This window comes from Pristiophorus japonicus, chromosome 8 (genome assembly GCF_044704955.1).
Source record: "Pristiophorus japonicus isolate sPriJap1 chromosome 8, sPriJap1.hap1, whole genome shotgun sequence".
NCBI lineage: Eukaryota > Metazoa > Chordata > Chondrichthyes > Pristiophoridae > Pristiophorus > Pristiophorus japonicus.
In genome coordinates, this window is record NC_091984.1 from 72,864,600 (window position 1) to 72,890,417 (window position 25,818).

Sequence of the window (25,818 nt, forward strand, 5' to 3'; positions counted from 1 at the left end):
CCGTTTAGCTGGATTACTTTTAGCTGAAAAAGTAATTTTTTTTGGCGCTGAACAAGTTGCACAAAATTTAGTGCCCGAGCGGAAAATTCGGCGGCGGTTTTGCGCCAGCGCTAAAAATTATCGGCGGACTGTTTTTTTTTGCCGTTTTTATGACGTCAATCGGCGTGCAACGCTACGCTATCACCAGGGGCGGAAAATTCACCGATATTGCCATTTTTATCGCCGGTCTAAAAACATGTCCAAGAAAATCAAGACTTACCAGGTCGGACCCACGATGCACTTCGGTGCTAACGTCGCCATCTTGAAAAACGGAGCAAAAGTTAATTGCATAAAAGGATTTGGAGGGAAGGCTGCGTTTTAACTTGGAGTTTTAAGTTAGTTCATAGTTTGTTTTTAAGGATATTTAAGGACATTTAAAAGAATGGGGGCTAGAATATCTCTGCCATTATTCCTGGCTGCTTTTTCTATGCAGCATCGAGCTGAAAGAAGGTTTATTCAAGTGCATTTTGAGTGTAATCAAAGAGCTCGCAGGTGTACAGGGAACACAAGTTTACAGGGAACACCGCTCATACCTGCAGCTGTCTGACGCACAGTGCGTTCGAAGGCTGCGCTTCCGAGAAGAGATGGTCACAGAGATATGCCAGCTGGTAAAGACAGGCCTTCAGCCTACCAGCAGCATCAGGACTGTACTGCTTGTCAAGGTGAAGGTGACTGCGGCACTTGCCTTCTATGCCTCCGGCTCCTTTCAGGCATCAGCAGGGGACATATGCTACATCTCGCAGCACGCTACACATCGCTGCATTCGCCAGGTGACTACTGCACTGTACGCACGCAGGATGGCCTTTTAAAGTTCCTAATGACCAAGGACGCACAGAATGAGAGGGCTGTAGGTTTTCCACATTTTGTTGGCTTCTCCAAGGTTCAGGCTGCCATTGATTGTACACACATCTCCCTGCGAGCACCTATGGAGGATCCAGAGGTTTACCGAAACCGAAAGGGATTCCAATCCCTGAATGGACAGATCATCTGCGACCATACTCAGCGCATCATGGCAGTAAATGCACAATTTCCGTGGAGCATCTATGATACTTTCATCTTGTGTGAGAGCAGTGTTTCACACCTGTTTAAGCGTCAGCCACAAGACCAGAGCTGGATGCTGGGGGGGACAAAGGTTATGGCCTTGCCACCTGGCTCATGACCCCCCTCTGGAACCCTCAGACACAAGCCGAGTATCACTACAATGACAGCTATTTGGAGTGCTCAGGCAGCGCTTCCGATGCCTGGACCACTCTAGAGGCAGCCTGCAATACTACTCTCAGCAGGTCTCTGAGTTCATTGTGGTATGCTGCATGCTACACAACTTAACCATCATGAGGGGACAGGATTTACCTCTAGGAACTGCAGGACCGGGTTGGGGGGGGGGTAGGGAGGGCCACGAGGAGGAGAAGGATGAGGAGCCTGGCGATGAACCCATCCCACTATCAAAGGGGAGACCTCGTGGAGCTTTTGCCACTACAAAAGCCTTATATCAGCAGCTCATAATTCATCGCTTTGCTTGAAGAGTGAACGGCACGTTTCACCGTTGTCTGCCCACTCTGTCCCACCATGTTGACTATTTCCCCTCTTATTCTGCAAATGAGACACTACACAGGAACGGTTAAGGTGAACAAAAGAATGTATTTAACATACAGTAACTTGAATAAGATGTATTAAATATTGTAAACACAATTTGCAAACTGGAATAACATTTAAACATTTTTGTGAACTTTTAATAACAACAGAATTGTGAAACTTTTAGAAAATAGCAACAGCAACAAAACAACAACAAAATAATGAAAGAACAATCCCTGCACCGAATATCTTTTACCTGCAGCCCCATCTCATAAGAATATAAGAAATAGGTACAGGAGTAGGCCATACGGCCCCTCGAGCCTGCTCCGCCATTCAATAAGATCATGGCTGATCTGATCATGGACTTGGCTCCACTTCCCTGCCCGCTCCCCATGACCCCTTATCCCCTTATCGCTCAAGAAACTGTCTATTTCTGTCTTAAATTGTTTTAATGCCCCAGCTTCCACAGCTCTGAGGCAGCGAATTCCACAGATTTACAACCCTCTGAGAGAAGAAATTTCTCCTCATCTTTGTTTTAAGTGGGCGGCCCCTTATTCTAAGATCATGCCCTCTAGTTCTCAGTGGAAATATGCTCTCTGTATCCACCTTGTCAAGGCCCCTCATAATCTTATACATTTCGATAAGATTACCTCTCATTCTTTTGAATTCCAATGAGTGGAGGCCCAACCTACTCAACCTTTCCTCATAAGTCAACCCCCTCATCCCTGGAATCAATCTAGTGAACCTCCTCTGAACTGCCTCCAAAGCAAGTATATCCTTTCGTAAATAGGGAAACCAAAACTGCATGCAATATTCCAGGTGTGGCCTCACCAATACCTTATATAGCTGTAACAAGACTTCCCTGCTTTTATACTCCATCCCCTTTGCAATAAAGACCAAGATACCATTGGCCTTCCTGATCACTTGCTGTACCTGCATACTAGCCTTTTGTGTTTCATTCACAAGTACCCCCAGCTCCTGCTGTACTGAGGCTCTTTGCAATCTTTCTCCATTTCAATAATAACTTACTCTTTGATTTTTTTTCTGCCAAAGTGCATGACCTCACACTTTTCGACATTATACTCCATCTGCCAAATTTTTGCCCACTCACTTAGCCTGTCTATGTCCTTTTGAAGATTTTGTGTGTCTTCCTCACACATTGCTTTTCCTCCCATCTTTGTATTGTCAGCAAACTACATTACGTTCAGTCCCTTCTTCCAAGTCGTTAATATAGATTGTAAATAGTTGGGGTCCCAGCACTGATCCCTACGGCACCCCACTAGTTACTGGTTGCCAACCAGAGAATGAACCATTTATCCCGACTCTCTGTTCTCTGTTAGTTAGCCAATCCTCTATCCATGCTAATATATTACCCCCAACCCGTGAACTTTTATCTTGTGCAGTAACCTTTTATGTGGCACCTTGTCAAGTGCCTTCTGGAAGTCCAAATACACCACATCCACTGGTTCCCCTTTATCCACCCTGTTTGTTACATCCTCAAAGAACTCCAGCAAATTTGTTAAACATGACTTCCCCTTCATAAATCCATGCTGACTCTGCCTGACCGAATTTTGCTTTTTCAAATGTCCTGCTACTGCTTCTTTAATAAAGGACTCCAGCATTTTCCCAACCATAGATGTTAGGCTAACTGGGCTATAGTTTCCTGCTTTTTGTCAGTCTCCTTTTTTAAATAGGGGCGTTACATTTGCAGTTTTCCAGTCTTGCTCCCTCGCCTCCGCCTCATCCTAACCCCCCTCCCTCACACCATGACTGTACCCAAGGTGGTACCAAGACGTTGTCCAATAACACGGCCAGAATCCTCCTCTAAAAGGGGGATAGACAATGGCATGTGTGGATCTCCTGGAGAAGCTTGGGGTATGGAAGGTCCGGCTTCTAAGTGGCGAGCCTCTTGCTTGGTCTCGCTACTCGCAGGTGATGTGGGTTTGGTTGCTGTGACACTGGGGACTGCAGTGTCAAATATCGAGACCATCAATTGGGTGTGGTCATTGACAGCCGCAACAATCTGAGACATGCCCTCCCTCGTGTCTGCCTATAGTGCTGCTGCAATGCTTGCGGGAAAAGCAACCTCCAGGAGCTGTCGGCTAAGCTGGATGCTCTCCTTGGACAGTCCCACCGTGTCCAGGTGTGTGTCTGCCTGTCTGTCAGCTTTGCCGACTCATCCGCCTGAGAGTTGGCATACGGGATTCAACATTAGGAGTGCGTAGCTGCACACCACTTGGACCCGGGGCCTCGGATTGGGGAAAGCCCGGGCATGTGTCTTCCTTTTCAGAGCTACTGGCTGCCGCAGGTAAAAGAGGTGTCAATTGCATGGCCCACCCCCCTGGCATAGCTTCCTGAGTTTCCTCCTCCCATGGAGGTTCCTCAACCTTGGTGTCTTTGTGGTGCCCCTCTTGCAACCCACACAATGGGCTGAGGTGGAGGCTTCCATTGGTGGATTTGGCGCCTCCTCAGCGGGAAATAGAAAACAACAGACGAGTGGTTAGTAGCAGGGGAGGGGACAGGGTGACATGAGGAAGGTCACATAACACAGGCTCATTTAAAGGATTGGTGCTACTGCATTATATGTAGCCCACAGACACTGCATGACATTGCCCCAACCCTAGCCCACAGACACAGCATCACATTGCCCCAACCCTAGTTCACAGACACTGCATCACATTGCCCCAATGCTGTCTGGGGATTTTGCAGTGCTTATTCTCAATTTCGAACGAGATCAGCACCCCGTTGGCTAGTTGACCTCCCTAAGGCACCAATCAGAGATGCCACGTGTTCCTCCAAGTCCGTTAACAACAGTGCCCGGGGTGGACTACTGTCGCTGCTCCCGGCAGTTATGTGACAACTTTACTTGCAAAGATGCCAATTGGAATGTTTACCAGAGGGTCCATCTGCTCTTGTAGAACACACAGATAACCATCAAAGCATTTATACCATCCTGTGTGCATTTAATACAGTCCTCTGTTTAATGGCCCTGGTAGTTGCACGTGGTTCATGAGGAAGACATCGAAGTACAGAAACATCTTTTAAAATGTCTAAAAGTAGTCTTACTAATGTGTAATGATCATTCATGGCAAATAAGGTGCAACATTAAGCCTACTTATACCAACATGTGTCAGATTTACAATTTAAGTAATGAAGGAGTGCATGAATAAAAATATTACTTATTCTTACGACCCTGCAATGGTCATTGAACTTTTTCCTATATTGTTGATGGTCCCTCTTGGTATTATCGACTGAGGAGCATGCTGGTCCACAATCGCCTTCGCACAGCTGGAACGGGTTTGCCAGCACCTCTCCTATTAAATTCCCCCCCATCTGGCTTGCATAGCTGAAATCAGGGCCTCATTTGATTCATAGCTAAACTTTTGAGCTTTCTGCCTGCTTGAGTCCCCTTCCATCATGGTTGCTTGGTCTGTGAAAAGTATCTGCTTCAGCCCTGGATGTACTGCGTATGCGCTGACAATTGACCAGAATCGCGGGAAGAAGGAAAAAAATTGGAGAAAAAAAATTTGCGCATGCGCAGAAGGTCCGTTTTTATTTCATCGCAAGTTTCGACTCCAGCGCACAAATTCCATCGTGCAAGGCCGGATTTAGCACTGTCGGCAGTCGCCGTTTGCCGAATTTTGCTACTTCCAGCGATAATGCTAACCCGGCACTAAAATAAAATCTCCATGATTATCGCCCAAAATCGGGCGAACTCTCTAATACCTGAATTTCTAGACCCATGTTTTTATATTACACAAAACTAGCTCAAGTAAATGAGATGATTTTAAAATAAAAAATGCTGGAAAATGCTGATCAGTCAGCACCTGAAAGAGAAATGTTTTGGATGAGGCCTTGATCAACATTTTCTGTTTTTATTTCATACTTCCAGTATTTGTAATTTTTATCTCAATGCAATTCATTATCCAACTTCCAAAGTAGCTGTGCAAAATGTATCCTTTTCTCCTCCTCCGTACACAACTTCAATGTAATTTTTATTGTTAACCATTAAAAATAGGGTCTGGTCCTGTGGTTGGCCACCAGGAATTTGGGTGAGCCACTGCAATTTTATTTTACTGACCACATTTCTGGCCGAATTTAGAGCTAAGAAATATGGTTGTAGAAATGTATACTGTTAATTAATTCTGTCAAATTTAGAAATAAAACTACTACATAAGTTCACATTTGGCTTTTTAGGTACATGGGATTGTATACACTTTACATGAACTTTTTCCAACATTGTTGATGGTCCCTCTTGGTATTATCGACTGAGGAGACATTCATGGTGCAGAGAAGTAGATGTTTTAAAGCAGAATTAAAGGTGGAAATACCTGTAAAAGGTCAAAGGCGATTCTGGGTTTTACATACAAGGACAGATGATAAATCGGTACTAAACACTGCTTAGGTCACAATTGAACTACTGTGTGCAGTTTTGGGCACCCATTATAAAAGAATATTGGAGCCATGGAAAATCTGCAATGTACATTCATAAGCATGATTTCAGGGTTGATAAGATGCAACATCATAGGACTTCTTAACCAGTTTTTTACAGAGAGGATTTGGAAAAAAATGTTACTTAAAATATGTTTTAAAAGCATAGTGTGTTACTGTAAATAAATAAAAAGGTCGCAGTCGATAAGTAGTTACAATTCCAATAATCTGGCTTTGATGTTATTTTCTCATAAAGTGTAAATAATAAGCAATTAGGTGGCTTGTCTCTGCAATTGATAAACCCCTCACATCCATTGTGTTAGAAGGAATTTCATCTCTTTCTGACTGAATAGTCAAGAAATTAAGCAGAATGTCAGACACATAAATAGCAGTCTGACTTTTGGAAGGAGGATGCCACACAGAGTCAAGTAGCAAAAGACTGGAGTTTGTAGGGAGGTATTGCCATGCATGGCACGATGCAGAGCAATCAGTCTGCTGAAGTTGGAGAAGATAACCCACTGAAGTGGGGTAGTGTACCTTATCTATTAAAAAAATATATTATGTTAAGATAAGTTTTACTGATTGAACGAAGGGAATCTGATCATGATTGTTACTCTGTATATATGCCTTACTATAGAATTGCATCACCTTAATGATTCGAACCAAATCTCACCTTCATTGAGTGAAAATAACAGTATTCTAATCTGCATCACAATCCAGTTTGTTGTGCTGTACTGTTTTTTGAATTAATATGGCCAGTGCGTTTATTGTAAGGATATTTATTCCTTAGACTATTGAGTAACAAAACACATTTTAAAAATAAATTGCTTTACTGGATAGAATGTTGGAATTATACAGATATAGTATTTTAATACCAACGTTTATTATTTTGAAGACCTGAGATTCAAATTGTTTTAATATGAAATTAGATGCATTATGTCACACAAAGGGTTATTAGACATGGAGTCATTTACATAAGCGATTATTGAGATGGAGACTAGAGCGTCGATTGAAAAGAGAATTTGATAAATATTTGTAAAAGAATATAAAAGAATATTAGGATGGTGCATATCTGCTGAAAGGACACTTGGAATACGAAAAAGGCACTGACTTACGTTAGGGATTGCAGTAGTAAACAGTGAAGCCAACGACAGAATTTCATCCAAACTAAGTGATGGTTAACATAAGAATTAGGAGCAGGTGTAGGCCATATTGGCCTTTGAGCCTGCTCCGCCATTCAATAAATTCATGGCTGATCTTTAACCTCAACTCCACTTTCCCGCCTCCCCATATCCTTTGATTCCCCTAGAGTCCAAAATCTATCTATCTCAGCCTTGAATATACTCAATGACGCAGCATCCACAGATGAATTTCAAAGATTCACAACCTACTGAGTGTAGAAATTCCTCCTCATTTCAATCTTAAATGGCCAACCTGTTATCCTGAGACAATGCTCCCTAGTTTTAGACTCTTTAGCCAGAGGGAATAACCTCTCAGCATCTACCCTGTCAATTCCCGTCAGTATCTTGTATGTTTCAATGAGATCACCTCTCATTCCTCTAAATTCCAGGGAGTATAGGCTCAGTCTCTCCTCATCGGACAATCCTCTTGTCCCAGGGATCAATCCTTCCTCAGAGAAGGAGACCAGCACTGTGCACAGTACTCCAGGTGTGGTCTTACCAAAGTCCTATCCAATTGCAGTAAGACTTGTTTACTCTTATACTCCAACCCCCTTGCAATAAAGGCCAACATGCCATTTGTCTTCCTAATTGATTGCTGTACCTGCATGCTAACTGTCATGTATCTTACATTATTATATATAACTGTATCCTAACATGCTATACATGACTGTAATAAGATATGACCTGTAACCACCAGCATACCTTACCACCAGGGGTGCACTTGCAAGAGACAGGTATATAAGGACAGGTCTCAGGCAAGTGCAGCATTCCAGAGCTGTGAAATAAAGGTGGTGACCTTGACTTCACTATATGCCTCGTGTGAATCTGTACTGAGGGGACAGGACTTTACAGTGGTGACGAGTTACGGGATTACAAAATCCACAGAATGGCAAACAACGGATCAGATGAAAAGTACAATGCGGGAGACAATTTGGAGGACTTTATAGAAAGGCTCCAGCAAAGCTTTGTAACCAAAGACTGGTTGGGCGACGATAAGGCAGACAAGTGAAGAGCCCATCTCTTGACCAGCTGTGGCTCGAAAACATACGCTTTAATGAAGGATCTGTTGGCACCCGAGAAACCAGCAAGCAAGTCGTTTGAAGAATTGAGCACACTGGTAAGAGACCACCTGAAGCCAGCGAGCAGCCTACACATGGCCAGACACAGGTTCTACAACTACAGATGCTGTGTGGGCCAGAGCATACCCGACTTTGTGGCGGAACTTCGGAGGTTGGCTAGTTTATGTGAGTTCTCCGATGAACTGAGGAGAGAAATGCTGAGAGACTTTTTCATTGAAGGAATAGGCCACGCAGGCATATTCCGAAAGCTCATAGAGACCAAGAACCTGACCTTAGAGGCAGCAGCACTGGTTGCACAGACATTCTTGGTAGGGGAAGAAGAAACGAGGTTGATTTACAATGCAGGTATGACAACTAACGAAATATCGGAACAAGAAGTCCACAGCACTAAACAAGGTGCTACCCCCACACACAGACAAAACCGGGAGAACAGGTTCTCGACAGCAGGCAGAAGCCATCAAGGGCCACATGAACGGCCGTTCACACCTCATCAACCCACAATGCGAGCAATCAACTACAAACTGAGAGAAGCTCAAGAGAGATCAGCCAGACGCAGCTCATTCTTTGGAAACACTTTGAACAATGGAACAGGTCTGTGCTGGAGGTGTGGGGGTGGGCAGTCGTCAAGGGGATGTCGATTTCAGCAGGCTGTTTGCAGAAATTGTGAATATACAGGGCATTTGACCCGCATGTGCAAAAAAGCGGCAGCTCGGCTGGTATACGAATCGGATGGGTCGGAAAGCAGACCAGAAGATGGTGGGGACAGTACCTGGGACACCGATGTACAGCGGGTCAACACGATCAATGGCCGCTGCTCCTACAACAGGACGCCTCCTATAATGATGAGGGTCCTACTCAACGGGATATCTGTCAACATGGAGCTGGATACGGAAGCGAGTCAATCTCTCATGGGCGCTCAACAATTTGAACAACTGTGGCCGCATAAAAGAGACAGACCAAAACTCAAGGGTCGACACCAAACTAAGGACCTATACCAAAGAAATCATACCAGTCCTCGGCAGCGCCATGCTCTCTGTCACACACAAAGAGACAGTGAACCGACTTCCCCTCTGGACTGTCTCCGTTGACCCCCCAGCACTGCTGGGGAGAAGCTGGCTGGCAAAACTAAACTGGAAATGGGATGATGTCCATGCCATGTCATTAGAGGAATGGACCTCCTGCTCAACAGTTATAAAGCGATTTGAACATCTCTTTCAGCTAGTTGTGGGCACTTTCAAAGGGGCCAAAGTCAAAATCTACATCACACAGGATGCTAGACCGGTCCATCACAAGGCCAGAGCTGTACCCTATGTGATGAGGGAAAAGATTGAACACGAACTAGACAGGCTTCTGCGGGAAGACATTATATCACCTGTGGAATTTAGCGACTGGGCAAGTCCCAGTCATGAAGCCTGATGGATCCGTACGAATCTGTGGGGACTACAAATCTACCATAAACAGAGTCTCCCTACAGGACCAGTACCCACTGCCAAGAGCGGAGGACTTATTTGTCACATTGGCTGGAGGTAAACTTTTCTCAAAATTAGACCTCACATCTGCGTATATGACGCAAGAATTGACTGAGGAATCCAAGCTACTCACCACCATCAACACACATCGAGGCCTTTTCATGTACAATCGATGCCCATTCGGCATCAGGTCGGCAGCTGCCATATTCCAGCGCAACATGGAGAGTCTGCTCAAGTCCATCCCGGGGACGGTTGTATTTCAAGATGACATACTTATCACGGGCAGGGACACCGACCGACTCCCATCTCCGTAATTTGGAGGAAGTACTAAAGCGATTGGATCGGTTAAGCCTATGAGTCAAGAAATCCAAGTGCCTGTTTCTCGCACCCGAGGTTGAATTTTTGGGCAGAAGGATTGCTGCTGATGGAATCCGCCCAACAGAGTCCAAAACAGAAGCAATTTGCCTGGCACCCAGGCCCCGGAATGTCTCAGAACTGCGTGCCTTTCTCGGGCTACTCAATTACTTTGGGAACTTTATGCAGAACTTAAGCACGCTGCTGGAGCCTCTCCATGTGCTACTCAGGAAGGGGTGCGATTGGTTTTGGGGGGACGCCCAGGAACGCGCCTTCAATGAGGCACGCAACCTTCTGTGTTCCAACAGTGTTTTGACTTTCTTTGACCCAGGTAAAAAGCTAGTTCTCACATGAGATGCGTCAGCGTATGGGGTCGGGTGCGTTTTGCAACATGTCAATACTGCGGGCAAATTACAACCCATAGCTTATGCCTCCAGGTCACTTTCGCGGGCGGAGTGCGGGTACGGAATGGTAGAGAAGGAGGCGCTCGCGTGCGTGTACGGTGTCAAAAAGATGCACCAATACCTTTTCGGGGCCAAGTTCGCGTTAGAAACCGACCACAAGCCCCTCACGTCCTTCCTATCCAAGAGTAAGGCAATAAACGCCAATGCCTCGGCGCGAATTCAACGGTGGGCCCTCATGCTGGCGTCCTACGACTATACCATAAGGTACAGACCAGGCAGAGACAACTGTGCCGACGCGCTCAGCTGGCAACCCCTGGCGACCAAGGAAGGGTCTGACGAACAGGACTGTGAGATAGTCATGGCAATCAATGCCTTTGAGTCCACAGGTTCGTCCATGACGACTCGCCAAATCAGAGCCTGGACGGCCAGTGACCCCACGTTATCCTTAGTAAAAAGATGTGTCCTAACCGGTGACTGGGCAGAGGCTCGCGATGCCTGCCCCGAGGAGCTATCACTACAAGCAGACTGCCTGATGTGGAGCATCCGAGTAGTCATGCCTCTGCGAGGCAGAGAGGCATTTGTCCGGGAGCTCCACCGCGAGCACCCGGAGACTCGTACTAGGGGGCACAAACTCAAAATACGGGGGAGCCAATTTAAAACCGAGCTGAGAAGGAATTTCTTCTCCCAGAGGGTTGTGAATTTGTGGAATTCTCTGCCCAAGGAAGCAGTTGAGGCTAGCTCATTGAATGTATTCAAGTCACAGATAGATAGATTTTTAACCAATAAGGGAATTAAGGGTTATGGGGAGCGGGCGGGTAAGTGGAGCTGAGTCCATGGCCAGATCAGCCATGATCTTGTTGAATGGCGGAGCAGGCTCGAGAGGCTAGATGGCCTCCTCCTGTTCCTAATTCTTATGTTCTTATGGATCGTTCTCATGAAGGCCATAGCCAGATCCCACGTCTGGTGGCCTGGTATTGACGTGGACTTGGAGCTCTGCGTCCGAAGGTGCACCATTTGTGCCCAACTCAGCAATGCCCCCAGGGAGGCTCCACTGAGCCCCTGGCCCTGGCCTACCAAACCGTGGTCGCGGGTGCACGTAGACTATGCGGGCCCATTCATGGGCAAAATGTTCCTCGTAGTTGTAGATGCATTTTCAAAGTGGATCAAATGCACCATTTTAAACTCGAGCACAACCTCCACCACTGTGGAGAGCCTCGCAACCATGTTTGCAACGCATGGAATCCCTGACATATTGGTCAGTGACAATGGTCCTTGCTTCACCAGCGCAGAATTTCAAGTCTTGATAATTGACTACGGCATAAATCACGTCAAGACGGCACCGTTCAAGCCGGCCTCCAACGGCCAGGCGGAGAGAGCAGTGCAAATCATTAAGCAAGGCATGCTTAAAATCCAAGGTCCCACGCTGCAGGGTCGCTTGTCGCGACTGCTGCTGGCATACAGATCTCGTTCGCACTCACTGACTGGGATACCCCCCGCGCAACTGTTGATGAAAAGGACTTTAAAAACAAGACTCTCATTAATCCTCCCCGACATGCACGAAATCGTTGAAGCAAAGCGCCATAAGCTGACTGAGTACCATGACAGAAATTCGAGGGGGAGATGGAATGAGATAGGGGACCAAGTGTTTGTACTAAACTATGGCAGGGGTCCCAAATGGCTTGCAGGGACAGTAACGGGCATGGAAACAGGCTACTGGTAGTACAAATGGACAATGGCAAAACCTGCCGGAGGCATGCAAACCAAGTCAAAAGCAGATTTACCAACAACATTGCGGAACCAGAGGCAGCCAGCCCAGGCGAGTCAACAACAATCACACCAATCGAAACAGAGAGCCCAGGCGAGATACCAGCAACCACACCCAAAGAAAAACAGACACCAAGGCAAACAACTGAACCACAACTCAGACGCTCCACGCGAGAGCGTAGACCACCTGAGAGACGGAACCTATAAAGACAATAAGACCTTGGGGGAGGGTGATGTCATGTATCTTACATTATTAGATATAACTGTATCTTAACATGCTATACATGACTGTAATAAGATATGACCTGTAACCACCATCATACCTTACCACCAGGGGTGCACTTGCAAGAGACAGGTATGTAAGGACAGGTCTCAGGCAAGTGCAGCATTCCAGAGCTGTGAAATAAAGGTGCAGGTACAGAGTGACCTTGACTTCACTATATGCCTCGTGTGAATTTGTACTGAGGGGACAGGACTTTACACTAACTTTCTATGTTTCCTGTACGAGGACACCTAAATTTCTCTGAACACCAACCTTTAATAGTTTCTCACCATTTAAAGAATCACCATCAACCTGGGAGATGGGTTTGTAATAGATAACTCCAGTTAAGTACTTGCACTACATTGGTGCGATGGTCAAATAAATAGCTTCCTTCAGTGCTGTCAATTTTTATGATTGTAATGATTTTCTCCCTTGTAACTGATTTGGTTGTTTGAAGTGCATATAAAACAAGATGTCCCCAGTACAAACAAATAATTTTTGGAAAAAGAAATATACAAAGTAGTCCATCACAAAATGGATGCCCTGCTATTAAATTTAGCTAATCGATTTAAAAACAGCTGGATGAGGCCATAGGTTGAGAGTTCTATATATGGGATAATCTTTTGTAAATGGTATGAAACTGTTGGAATTGACTGTCTTCCTTTTTTTTAACTCCCTCTAGATTGTTGGACCTGCAGATGGCTCAAGTTACATTATAGATTACTATGGGGCAAGACTTACAAGATTAACAATAGATAATGATACGTATAGAAAGACACAAATGGATCTGTGAACCCTGAAATCTCAAATTCTGGTAGGTTTCCACTACTTTACACATGTAATTTTATCTGATAACCCCCCAGTTGGAACTCAATTTTTGACTTCTTGTTGAAGACTATGCAAGACTTTTGACAACAGTGGGATATGATCATTTTGGCTTATGGTTAAAATCTGTGCCTTATTTCAGATACCTACCGGAAGAAAATATATTCTACGTAAGGTGTTGAAAATGGCAATTAATGTCCTTGGTGAATTTGGGGGCGTTCATGCGAAGCCTTTTTTGTAAAAAATGTAAACTAAACATCTTAAACAAAGGTAAATATTAGCAAAATCTGATTAAAGCTCTGTGTTTTGCATAAGATACTTAAAAATAATATAAAGTTTTATATCATACAATTCTGTGAATAAATTAACAGGTGAAATTTGCAGTACCATCTTGTGTTGGCAAAGGGGAATAATAACCTAACCATAGAGACCCAGTCTCTGAGGTTAGAGAAGCTCAAGAAAGCCAAATACATGAATGCAAGTTACTGTATAAATATATTTAAAAGGCAAAGTGAAGCACATTAGAATTAAGATTTTCAATATTTTTTCCACCATTGCACTCAGTGTCAGCACAAAGCACAAGTATAAAACAGGCTCCCATCTGCCTTTACAGTTTACCTTAACCCAACCTCAGAAGGGCAACCCTATTGTACTAGTGTGAATTCTTTTCCATATTAGCGATCATTGTAACCTCTTTGGGACTTCTACATTAAGCTGAATTATTGGCAGTATTTTGCGGTGGCACATTGTCCAATGTGGAATTAGTTATGCTCAAACTCATTTTACATGGAACCCTTGCAGCCAGCAGAGAGAGACTTTGAGCCAATCCATCTGGGCTAGATTCAGCCACTTGACCCAGAGATGAAAGAACTGTGTTCTCACTTATTTGTCATCCAGTTCCTTCTCTTAACATAGAAACAGAGAAAATAGGTGCAGGATTAGGCCATTCGGCCCTTCGAGCCTGCACCACCATTCAATAAGATCATGGCTGATCATTCCCTCAGTATCCCTTTCCTGCTTTCTCTCCATACCCCTTGATCCCTTTAGCCGTAAGGGCCATATCTAACTCCCTCTTGAATATATCCAATGAACTGGCATCAACAACTCTCTGCGGTAGGGAATTACACAGGCTAACAACTCTCTCAGTGAAGAAGTTTCTCCTCATCTCAGTCCTAAATGGCCTACCCCTTATCCTAAAATGTGTCCCCTGGTTCTGGACAGCCCCATCATCGGGAACATTCTTCCCTCATCTAACCTGTCCAGTCCCGTCAAAATCTTGTAAGTTTCTATGAGATCCCCTCTCATCCTTCTAAACTTCAGTGTATAAAGGCCCAGTTGATCCAGTCTCTCCTCATATGTCAGTCCCGCCATCCCGGGAATCAGTTTGGTGAACCTTCGCTGCACTCCCTCAATAGCAAGAACGTCCTTCCTCAGATTAGGAGACCAAAACTGAACACAATATTCCAGGTGAGGCCTCACCAAGGCCCTGTACAGCTGCAGTAAGACCTCCCTGTTCCTATACTCAAATCCCCTTGCTATGAAGGCCAACATACCATTTGCCTTCTTCACCGCCTGCTGTATCTGCATGCCAACTTTCAATGACTGATGAACCATGACACCCAGGTCTCGTTGCACCTCCCCCTTTCCTAATCTGCCGCCATTCAGATAATCTGCCTTTGTGTTTTTGCCCCCAAAGTGGATAACCTCACATTTATCCACATTATACTGCATCTGCAATGCATTGGCCCACTCACCTAACCTGTCCAAGTCACCCTGCAGCTTTTTAGCGTCCTCCTCACAGCTCACACCGCCACCCAGCTTAGTGTCATCTGCAAACTTGGAGATATTACACTCAATTCCTTCATCTAAATCATTAATTTATATTGTAAAGAGCTGGGATCCCAGCACTGAACCCTGTGGCATTCAACTAGTCACTGCCTGCCATTCTGAAAAGGACCCGTTTATCTCGACTCTCTGCTTCCTGTCTGCCAACCAATTCTCTATCCAAGTCAGTATATTACCCCCAATACAATGTGCTTCAATTTTGCACACCAATCTCTTGTGTGGGACCATGTCAAAAGCCTTTTGAAAGTCCAAATTCACCACATCCATTGGTTCTCCCTTGTCCACTCTACTAGTTACATCCTCAAAAAATTCCAGAAGATTTGTCGAGCATGATTTCCCTTTCATAAATCCATGCTAACTTGGCCCGATCCTGTCACTGCTTTCCAAATGCGCTGCTATTTCATCTTTAATAATTGATTCCAACATTTTCTCCACTACTGATGTCAGGCTAACCGGTCTATAATTACCCGTTTTCTCTCCCTCCTTTTTTAAACAATGGCGTTACATTAGCTACCCTCCAGTCCATAGGAACTGATCCAGAGTCGATCGACTGTTGGAAAATGATCATCAATGCATCCACTATTTCTATGGCCACTTCCTTAAGTACTCTGGGATGCAGCCTATCAGGCCCCGGGGATTTATCGGCCTTCAATCCCATCAATTTCCATAACACAATCTCCTGCTTTATAAGGATATTCGTCAGTTCCTCCTTCTCACTCGACCCTCGGTCCCCTAGTATTTCCGGAAGGTTATTTGTGTCTTCCTTCGTGAAAACAGAAGCAAAGTATTTGTTTAACTGATTCGCCATTTCTCTATTCCCCATTATAAATTCACCTGAATCTGACTGCAAGGGACCTACGTTTGCTTTCACTAATCTTTTTCTCTTCACATATCTATAGAGGTTTTTGCAGTCAGTTTTTATGTTCCCAGCAAACTTCCTCTCATACTCTATTTTCCCCCTCATAATTAAACCCTCTGTCCTCCTCTGCTGTATTATAAAATTCTCCCAGTCCTCAGGTTTGCTGCTTTTTCTGGCCAATTTATATACCTCTTCCTTGGATTTAACACTGTCCTTAATTTCCTTTTTAACCACGGTTGAGCCATCTTCCCCGTTTTATTTTTACTCCAGACAGGGACGTACAATTGTTGAAGTTCATCCATGTGATCTTTAAATGTTTGCCATTGCCTCTCCACCGTCAACCCATTAAGTATGACTCGTCAGTCTATTCTCGCCAATTCACGTCTCATACCATCGAAGTTACCTTTCCCCAAGTTCAGGACCCTAGTCTCTGAATTAACTGTGTCACTCTCCATCTTAATAAAGAATTCTACCATGTTATGGTCACTCTTCCCCAAGGGGCCTCGCACAACAATATTGTTAATTAGTCCTTTCTCGTTACACATCACCCAGTCTAGGATGGCCAGCCCTCGAGTTGGTTCCTCGACATATTGGTCTCAAAAATCATCCCTAATACACGCCAAGAAATCCTCCTCCACCGCATTGCTACCAGTTTGGTTAGCCCAGTGAATATGTAGATTAAAGTTGCCCATGATAACTGCTGTACCGTTATTGCACGCATCCCTAATTTCTTGTTTGATGCTGTCCCCATCCTGATTACTACTGTTTTGTGGTCTGTACACAACTCCCACTCGCGTTTTCTTTACTTTGGTATTCCGTAGCTCAACCCATACAGATTCCACATCATTCAAGCTAATGTCCTTCCTTACTATTGCATTAATTTCCTCTTTAACCAGCAATGCCACCCCACCTCCTTTTCCTTTCTGTCTATCCTTCCTAATTGTTGAATACCCCTGGATGTTGAGTTCCCAGCCTTGGTCACCCTGGAGCCATGTCTCCGTGATGCCAATTACATCATATCCGTTAACTGCTATCTGCGCAGTTAATTCGTCCACTTATTCCGAATACTCCTTGCATTGAGGCACAGAGCCTTCAGGCTTGTCTTTTTAACACCCTTTGCCCCTTTAGGATTTTGCTGTAATGTGGCCCTTTTTTCTTTTTGCCTTGGGTTTCTCTGCCCTCCATTTTTACTTTTCTTCTTTCTGTCTTTTGCTTCTGCCCCCATTCTACTTCCCTCTGTCTCCCTGCATAGGTTCCCATCCCCCTGCCATATTAGTTTAACCCCTCCCCAACAGCACTCACAAACACTCCTCCGAGGACATTGGTTCCGGTCCTGCCCAGATGCAGACCATCTGGTTTGTACTGGTCCCACCTCCCCTAGAACCGGTTCCAATATCCCAGGAATTTGAATCCCTCCCTTCTGCACCACTCCTCAAGCCACGTATTCATCTGAGCTATCCTACAATTCCTACTCTGACTAGCATGTGGTGCTGGTAGCAATCCTGAGATTACTACTTTTGAGGTCCTACTTTTTAATTTAGCTCCTCGCTCCCTAAATTCGTCTTGCAGGATCTCATCCCTTTTTTTACCTATATCGTTGGTACCTATATGCACCACGACAATTGGCTGTTTACCCTCCCCCTTCAAAATGTCTTGCACCTGCTCCGAGACATCCTTGACCCTTGCACCAGGGAGGCAACATACCATCCTGGAGTCTCGGTTGCAGCCGCAGAAACATCTATCTATTCCCCTTACAATAGAATCCCCTATCACTATCGCTGTCCCACTCTTTTTCCTGCCCTCCTGTGCAGCAGAGTCACCCACGGTACCATGGACTTGGCTGCTGCTGCCCTCCCTTGATGAATCATCCCCCTCAACAGTACCCAAAGCGGTGTATCTGTTTTGCAGGGGGATGACAGCAGGGGACCCCTGCACTACCTTCCTTCCACTGCTCTTCCTGTTGATCACCCATTCCCTATCTGGCTGTGTAACCTTTACCTGCGGTAAGTCCAACTTACTAAACGTGTTATTCACGTCATTCTCAGCATCGTGAATGCTCCAGAGTGAATCTGTCCGCAGCTCCAGTGCCACAATGCGATTTGTCAGGAGCTGCAGCCAGATACACTTCTCGCATATGTAGTCGTCAGGGACACTGGAAGCGTCCCTGACTTCCCATATAGTACAGGAGAAGCATAGCACGTGTCCGAGCTGTTCTGCTATGACTTAAACCCTAGATTAACTTATTTTGGCAACAATAATGCTAAAGGTTACTTACTGATAAACAAAAGAAAAAGAAAAACTACTCACCAATCACCAGCCAATCACTTACCCCCTTGGCTGTGATGTCACCTTTCGATTTCTTTCTACTTTTTTGCCTTATCTCCTTGCTGCAGCTGCACCAGCTGGCCTTTATAGGCCGCTCCGAGGTCCCCGAACTCCCGCCTCTCCGACTGCTGCCGCCTCTCGACTGCCGCTGGGCCTTTATAGGCCGCTCCGACGTCCCCGAACCTCTTGCTGTGACGTCACACTTCGTTTTCTTTTTCTCCCAGGTCGGGGAGTCAGCACTGGTGGGGAAAACAAGACAAAGTAACACCTCATGTTCCCACTTGCCTGAACTCTTCCACTTACCAAACTCTTACCTTTGCACTCTGACCTGCCGTTGCACTCCGACTTCTCTTTTACCTGCACGCTTAAAATGTTAAACTGCCAATGCAAGCAACTTGTAATGTTAGGAAAATGAAAAAAAATAAAACCATAAAAAGACATATACAAATTATTCAATTTTGCTTAGATATAATTGAATCTTTGCAGTGATGTTTAGAGTTTACCAGTGTTCAGCTCTGGAACACAGGATTAAATCCTTCATACTTTTTCAATATTATTTTTTCCAGTAATTTTGTAAATTATGTTTTGCACCTTGAAATGGAAGGATTGTGTTTAAAAATAAAAGGGAAGGAAGAGTCCATAGCACATTAAAACTGATCAGCCCCGCCACCCCCCTCCCCCCCCATATGCACCATTCACATATTAAGTAATCTTTGTCACTCACACGTTCAACCAAAGCATCCTTTTTATAATATGACTATTATCTGTCCCTTAATAAGGATAATCAAACTTTATACTGTATTTAACTTCGCCAATATGTGGTAGGATTTCTGAGATCCCAGTTTTGTCTGCAACACTATGCAGATATATTTATGTGAAGTTAAGCCAGGTGCTACAGGGAGCAAAGTGGGTGGGCCCCTTTGTGTCTGGTGCCCCTAAGTGGATGGAGCAGGGCCTGTTCCTTTTATAAGCCTGCCCTAAATTAATGTCTGGGCCATGCAACCCTTTTATTGCAGCAACTGTGTATTGTGTCTTAATTTATAGTCTAACTAAAGTCATGATACTAAACTTAATCATATAAGCAGTGGCCCAGTAGCACAGTGTATTTATGACATGGCTATTTCGTACGTGAAGTAGTGGGATGTGGGCATATGCCTCTTTTCCACATGCTAAGTTCCTGATCTCAGTTGAGCTATTAGTGGCTGAGAGCTGGGTTCTTAAGGTTGGAAGAGTTGCCTCCCCTTGGTTTGTCCACCTCCTGGAAACTGGTTACAGAGCAGCAATGTACTAGGAGCAGATCATCAGCTTGTAGTGCCAGCTGTGGCTTAGTTGGTAGCTCTCGCGCCTCGGAGTCAGAAGGTTGTGGATTCATTACTCCAGTCCCACTCTATAGACTTGAGCACAAACATCTAGGCTGACACTCTAGTGCAGTAGAGTACTGAAGTACTTCCGTACTGAAGGAGTGTTGTACTGTTGAAGGTGCCATCTTTCAGCTGAGACGTTAAACTGAGGCCCTGTCTGCGCTCTCAGGTGGATAGCACAATTTCGAAGAAGAGCAGTGCAATCAATATTTATCTTTCAATCAACATCACAAAACAGATTATCTGGTCATTATCACATTGCAGTTTGTGGGACCTTGCTGTGCGCAAATTGGCTGCCACGTTTCCGACATTACAACAGTGACTGCACTTCAAAAGTATTTCATTAGCTGTAAAGAGCTTTGGGATGTCCCGAGATCGTGAAATGTGCTTTTTAAATGCAAGTCTTTCTTTTTCTCTTTATGTTCTTGTTAATAGATAGGAATTATAAATTAAAACAGAACTGGCAATTGTTAGCTCAGTTTTACAGAACAGGGTACCTGTTGCAGACAAAGAGGTCTTTTATAATGCATTATTTTAAATACCATTATATAGAAATGTGCCACAGCACAAATTCCAAAATCTTTCTATCCAGGTTTCCCACAGCCAACAACTCAGCACATCTTAGATGAAGCAGCAGAGGGCACTCACAAACTATTCACCAGACTTATTGTAAGGGTTAACATTCCTTCCTCAATGTTAGCTTACAATGCCAGTGACTAGTTTTGCACCAGTGGGGTTCTTAACCAAGTACTCTGCTGAGAATTTTCACACAGTCATCCTTTTTGATCACAGATGAGATTAAACCTTTATCAAAACTGAAATTTATAGCCAAAAATAGAGGTTGTGGCTGTTTTGAGGCCCAGGCCCTCATTTGAATCATTATTGTGAGCTGCAGATGCCAAATGGGCGTTCCCAAAGCAGCTTTCTGGTATTGAGCCACAGGAATGTCGACTGGATGGAGCACAGTGGCGGCTGCAGATTGGCCCTGCAGTGGGAGGGCAAAGCCGAAAGGGCAAGCCCAGACCGGCAGAAGCCCGCAATATTTCTGTGTGACTTGGAGGAGCACTTTTGCCCCCATAAAAATAATTTGTAACTTTCTGCTCTATGGACAGTGGAACTGGATGGAGAGTGTATCCTAAAATGGTAATTGGGGTCCTTTGTAGGACTCCAATTTGCATATTTAAAGGAGCCTACCGCCTGAAACAGGCAGGTGCTCCGGCTGCTCAGCGGTAGGGCCCTATAGACATCACAACAGGCCGATCATCGGGGCGGTAGGGCTACTGACCCCATCTTGAGGCTATTATCACACCATTAATGCCGATTTCAGAAGATTAAAATGAGTGTTTTAATAACCCTAATTTGGATTTCTGGCAAATTTCTTTTTTATCTGTAATGTATGGTTTTATTAAACTATGGAATAGAAAAGGCATGATCAATGTAAAATTTAAATGAAAATGTCTAGAACACTATTTACTTGTAGTGATTCGATACAAAGAATATTAGCAACATTTAACCTTGCACATAAAATCCATGCAAATCAGACCAGCTAATAATTTGCTTATCTAACATTTCCATTTAGTGTTGTAACTATCCAAGACTTAAACCAGATCTTAACATCCACCAGTAGATAATCTGATGGACATTATTTTAACACCACCATTAACCTTTTTATTTTAAATGGGTTAACACCTGCATTAAATAATGCCCATCGGAAAATTTAGGCTGCAATTCTTCTATACTCATCAGTGAAATTAACTTAGACATTTGCAGTTTGGCTGCAGTTCATTCATATAATGCTACCACCAATGGAACAGCAAGTTTTCCTGCAGTACAGTTTTACTGAATGATTCATCCTGTATGCTGAAACTTTATTTTTGTGTATTAATAAAATGTTCAACTTGTGAAGTAATGTGATAGTTGATTGGCAAAGTACAAAATCTCACAGTTTTTCTTAGCTGAAGCAGCATGCTATAGACAGAGCTAAGCAATCCCACAACCAATGGATCAGATCAAAGCTCTGCAGTCCTGCCACATCCAGCCATGAATGGTGGTGGCCAATTAAAAAACTAAAGGGAGGAGGCTCCATGAATATCCCCATCCTCAATGATGGCGGAGCCCAGCATGCAAGTGCAAAAGACAAGGCATCTTCAGCCAGAGGTGCCAAGTGGATGATCCATATCAGCCTCCTGAGGTCCCCACCATCACAGATGACAGTCTTCAGCCAATTCAATTCACTCCATGTAATATCAAAAAATGGCTGAGCGCAATGGATACAGCAAAGGCAATGCGCCCCGGCAACACCCTGACTATCGTGCTGAAGACTTGTTCTCCAGAACTAGCTGCGGCTCTAGCCAGTCTGTTCCAGTATAGCTACAACACTGTCATCTACCCGACAATGTGGAAAACTGCCATGGTATGTTCTGTCCACAAAAAGCAGGACAAATCCGATCCAGCTAATTACCGTTCTCAATCATCAGCAAAGTGATGGAAGGTGTCATTGACAGTACTATCATGCAGTACATACTCACCAATAACCTGTTCACTGGTGGTCAGTTTGAGTTCCGTCAGGACAAAAGAGCTGTATTCCAGAGGTGAGAGTGACTGCCCTTGACATCAAGGCAGCATTTGACCGAGTGTGGCATCAAAGAGCCCGAGTAAAATTGAAGTCAATGGGAATCGCGGGGGGGGGAACTCTCCACTGGCTGGAGTCATACCTAGCACAAAGGAAGATGGTTGTGGTTGTTGGAAGTCAATCATCTCAGCCCCAGGACATCACTGCAGGAGTTCCTCAGGTCAGTGTCGTAGGCCAAACCATCTTCAGCTGCTTCAATAATGACCTTCCCTCCATCATCAGGTCAGAAGTGGGGATGTTCACTGATGATTGCAGAGTATTCAATTCCATTAGTAATTCCTCAGATAATGAAGCAGTCCATGTCTGCATGCAGCAAGATCCATTGGGAACACCACCCCCTCCAAGTTCACCTCTAAGTCACAGACGATCTTGACTTGGAAATGTGTCACTGTTCCTATATTGTCATTGGGTCAAAATCCTGGAATTCCCTACTTTACAGCACGGTGGGAGTACCTTCACCACACAGTCTGCAGTGGCTCAAAAAGGAGGCTCACCACCACTTTCTTGAGGGCAATTAGGGATGGCCAATAAATGCTGGCCTTGCCAGCGATGCCAACATCCCATAAATGAATAAAAGAAAAATGGAAAAAAATAAATAACGGCATTGTCCTGTGTAAAATGCGTAAGATTGGAAACCATACACTCATGTATCTATATATAACATCAGTAACTTTACATGGATAGAAATAAACAGATCTGAAGTTCATTCAAAAGCAGCTATTCACTCAGTTGTAAGTAGGCAATTCTACATAGCCCAGGAAATATTATTGAAAGAACAAAATAAAGAAAGACTTGCAGTTATATAGTGGCTTTCGCAACCTCAGGGCATCCCAAGTGCTTTACAACTAATGAAATATTGTTATTGTTGTAATGTAGGAAACGTGGCAGCCAGTGTGCACACAGCAAGCTCCCACAAACAACAAAGAAAATTAACTACACCATCTGTTTAAGGTGTTCGTAGATCCATAGATTTTGGCAAGGGCACTGTGAGAACTCCCCTGATCTTAGAAACATAGAAAATAGGTGCAGGACTAGGCCATTCGGTCCTTCGAGCCTGCACCACCATTCAATAAGATCATGACTGATCATTCCCTCAGTACCCCTTTCCTGCTTTCTCTCCATACCCCTTGATCCCTTTGGCCACAAGGGCCATATCCAACTCCCTCTTGAATATATCTAACGAACTGGCATCAACAACTCTCTGCGGAAGAGAATTCCACAGGTTAACAATTCTCTGAGTGAAGAGGTTTCTCCTCATCTCGGTCCTAAATGACTTACCCCTTATCCTTGGACTGTGACCCATGGTTCTGAACTCCCCCAACATCGGGAACATTCTTCCTGCATCTAACCTGTCCAGTCCCGTCAGAATTTTATATGTTTCTATGAGATCCCCTCTCATCCTTCTAAACTCCAGTGAATACAGGCCCAGTCGATCCAGTCTCTCCTCACATATATCAGTCCTGCCATCCCAGGAATCAGTCTGGTGAACCTTCGCTGTACTCCCTCAATAGCAAGAACGTCCTTCCTCAGATTAGGAGACCAAAACTGAACACAATATTCCAGGTGAAGGCCTCACCAAGACCCTGTACAGCTGCAGCAAGACATCCCTGCTCCTATACTCAAATCCCCTAGCTATGAAGGCCAACATGCCATTTGCCGCCTTCACCGCCTGCTGTACCTGCATGCCAACCTTCAATGACTGATGTACCATGACACCCAGGTCTCGTTGCACCTCCCCTTTTCCTAATCTGTCGCCATTCAGATAATATTCTGCCTTCATGTTTTTGCCACCAAAGTGGATAACCTCACATTTATCCACAATATACTGCATCTGCCATGCATTTGCCCACTCTCCTAACCTGTCCAAGTCACCCTGCAGCCTCATAGCATCCTCCTCACAACTCACACTGCCACCCAGCTTAGTGTCATCTGCAACTTGGAGATATTACTCTCAATTCCTTCATCTAAATCATTGATGTATATTGTAAATAACTGGGGTCCCAGCACTGAGCCCTGCGGCACCCCACTAGTCACTGCCTGCCATTCTGAAAAGGACCCGTTTATCCCGACTCTATGCTTCTTGTCTGCCAACCAGTTCTTTATCCATGTCAGTGCATTACCCCCAATACCATGTGCTTTAATTTTGCACACCAATCTCTTGTGTGTGACCTTATTAAAAGCCTTTTGAAAGTCCAAATACACCACATCCACTGGTTCTCCCTTGTCCACGCTACTAGTTACATCCTAAAAAAATTCTAGAAGATTGGTCAAGCATGATTTCCCTTTCATAAATCCTTGCTGACTTGGACTGATCCTGTCACTACTTTCCAAATGCGCTACTATTTCATCTTTAATAATTGATTCCAACATTTTCCCCACTACTGATGTCAGGCTAACTGGTCTATAATTCTCTGTTTTCTCTCTCCCTCCTTTTTTAAAAAATGGTGTTACATTAGCTACCCTCCAGTCCATAGGAACTGATCCAGAGTCGATAGACTGTTGGCAAATGATCACCAATGCATCCACTATTTCTAAGGCCACTTCCTTAAGTACTCTAGGATGCAGACTCTCAGGCCCTGGGGATTTATCGGCCTTTAATCCCATCAATTTTCCGAACACAATTTCCTGACTAATAAGGATTTCCTTCAGTTCCTGCTTTTCGCTAGACCCTTGGTCCCCTAGTATTTCCGGAAGGTTATTTGTGTCTTCCTTCGTGAAGATAGAACCAAAGTATTTGTTCAATTGGTCTGCCATTTCTTTGTTCCCCATTATAAATTTGCCTGATTCTGACTGCAAGGGATCTACATTTGTCTTCACTAATCTTTTTCTCTTCACATATCTATTGAAGCTTTTGCAGTCAGTTTTTATGTTCCCAGAAAGCTTCCTCCTCCTCTCATACTCTATTTGTCCTCCTCTGCTGAATTCTAAATTTCTCCCAGTCATCAGGTTTGCTGCTTTTTCTGGCCAATTTATATGGATTAAATGTAGTATCTCCAAATTTGCGGATGACACTAAGTTGGGTGGCAGTGTGAGCTGCGAGGAGGATGCTATGAGGCTGCAGAGTGACTTGGATAGGTTAGGTAAGTGGGCAAATGCATGGCAGATGAAGTATAATGTGGATAAATGTGAGGTTATCCACTTTGGTGGTAAAAACAGAGAGACAGACTATTATCTGAATGGTGACAGATTAGGAAAAGGGAAGGTGCAACGAGACCTGGGTGTCATGGTACATCAGTCATTGAAGGTTGGCATGCAGGTACAGCAGGCGGTTAAGAAAGCAAATGGCATGTTGGCCTTCATAGCGAGGGGATTTGAGTACAGGGGCAGGGAGGTGTTGCTACAGTTGTACAGGGCCTTGGTGAGGCCACACCTGGAGTATTGTGTACAGTTTTGGTCTCCTAACTTGAGGAAGGACA

At 44.5% G+C, this 25,818-nt stretch overlaps 1 protein-coding gene across 1 annotated transcript in view; it reads left to right on the forward strand.

Moving 5' to 3' along the window:
* Positions 1–25,818, forward strand: part of tm2d1 (TM2 domain containing 1) — a 122,316-nt gene that overhangs the window by 73,605 nt on the left and 22,893 nt on the right. The window contains exon 7 of the mRNA XM_070888231.1: positions 13,238–13,369. Within this exon, the coding sequence (XP_070744332.1) occupies positions 13,238–13,348 (111 nt within the window). The 3' untranslated portion in view covers positions 13,349–13,369. The remainder of the gene's footprint in view (positions 1–13,237; positions 13,370–25,818) is intronic.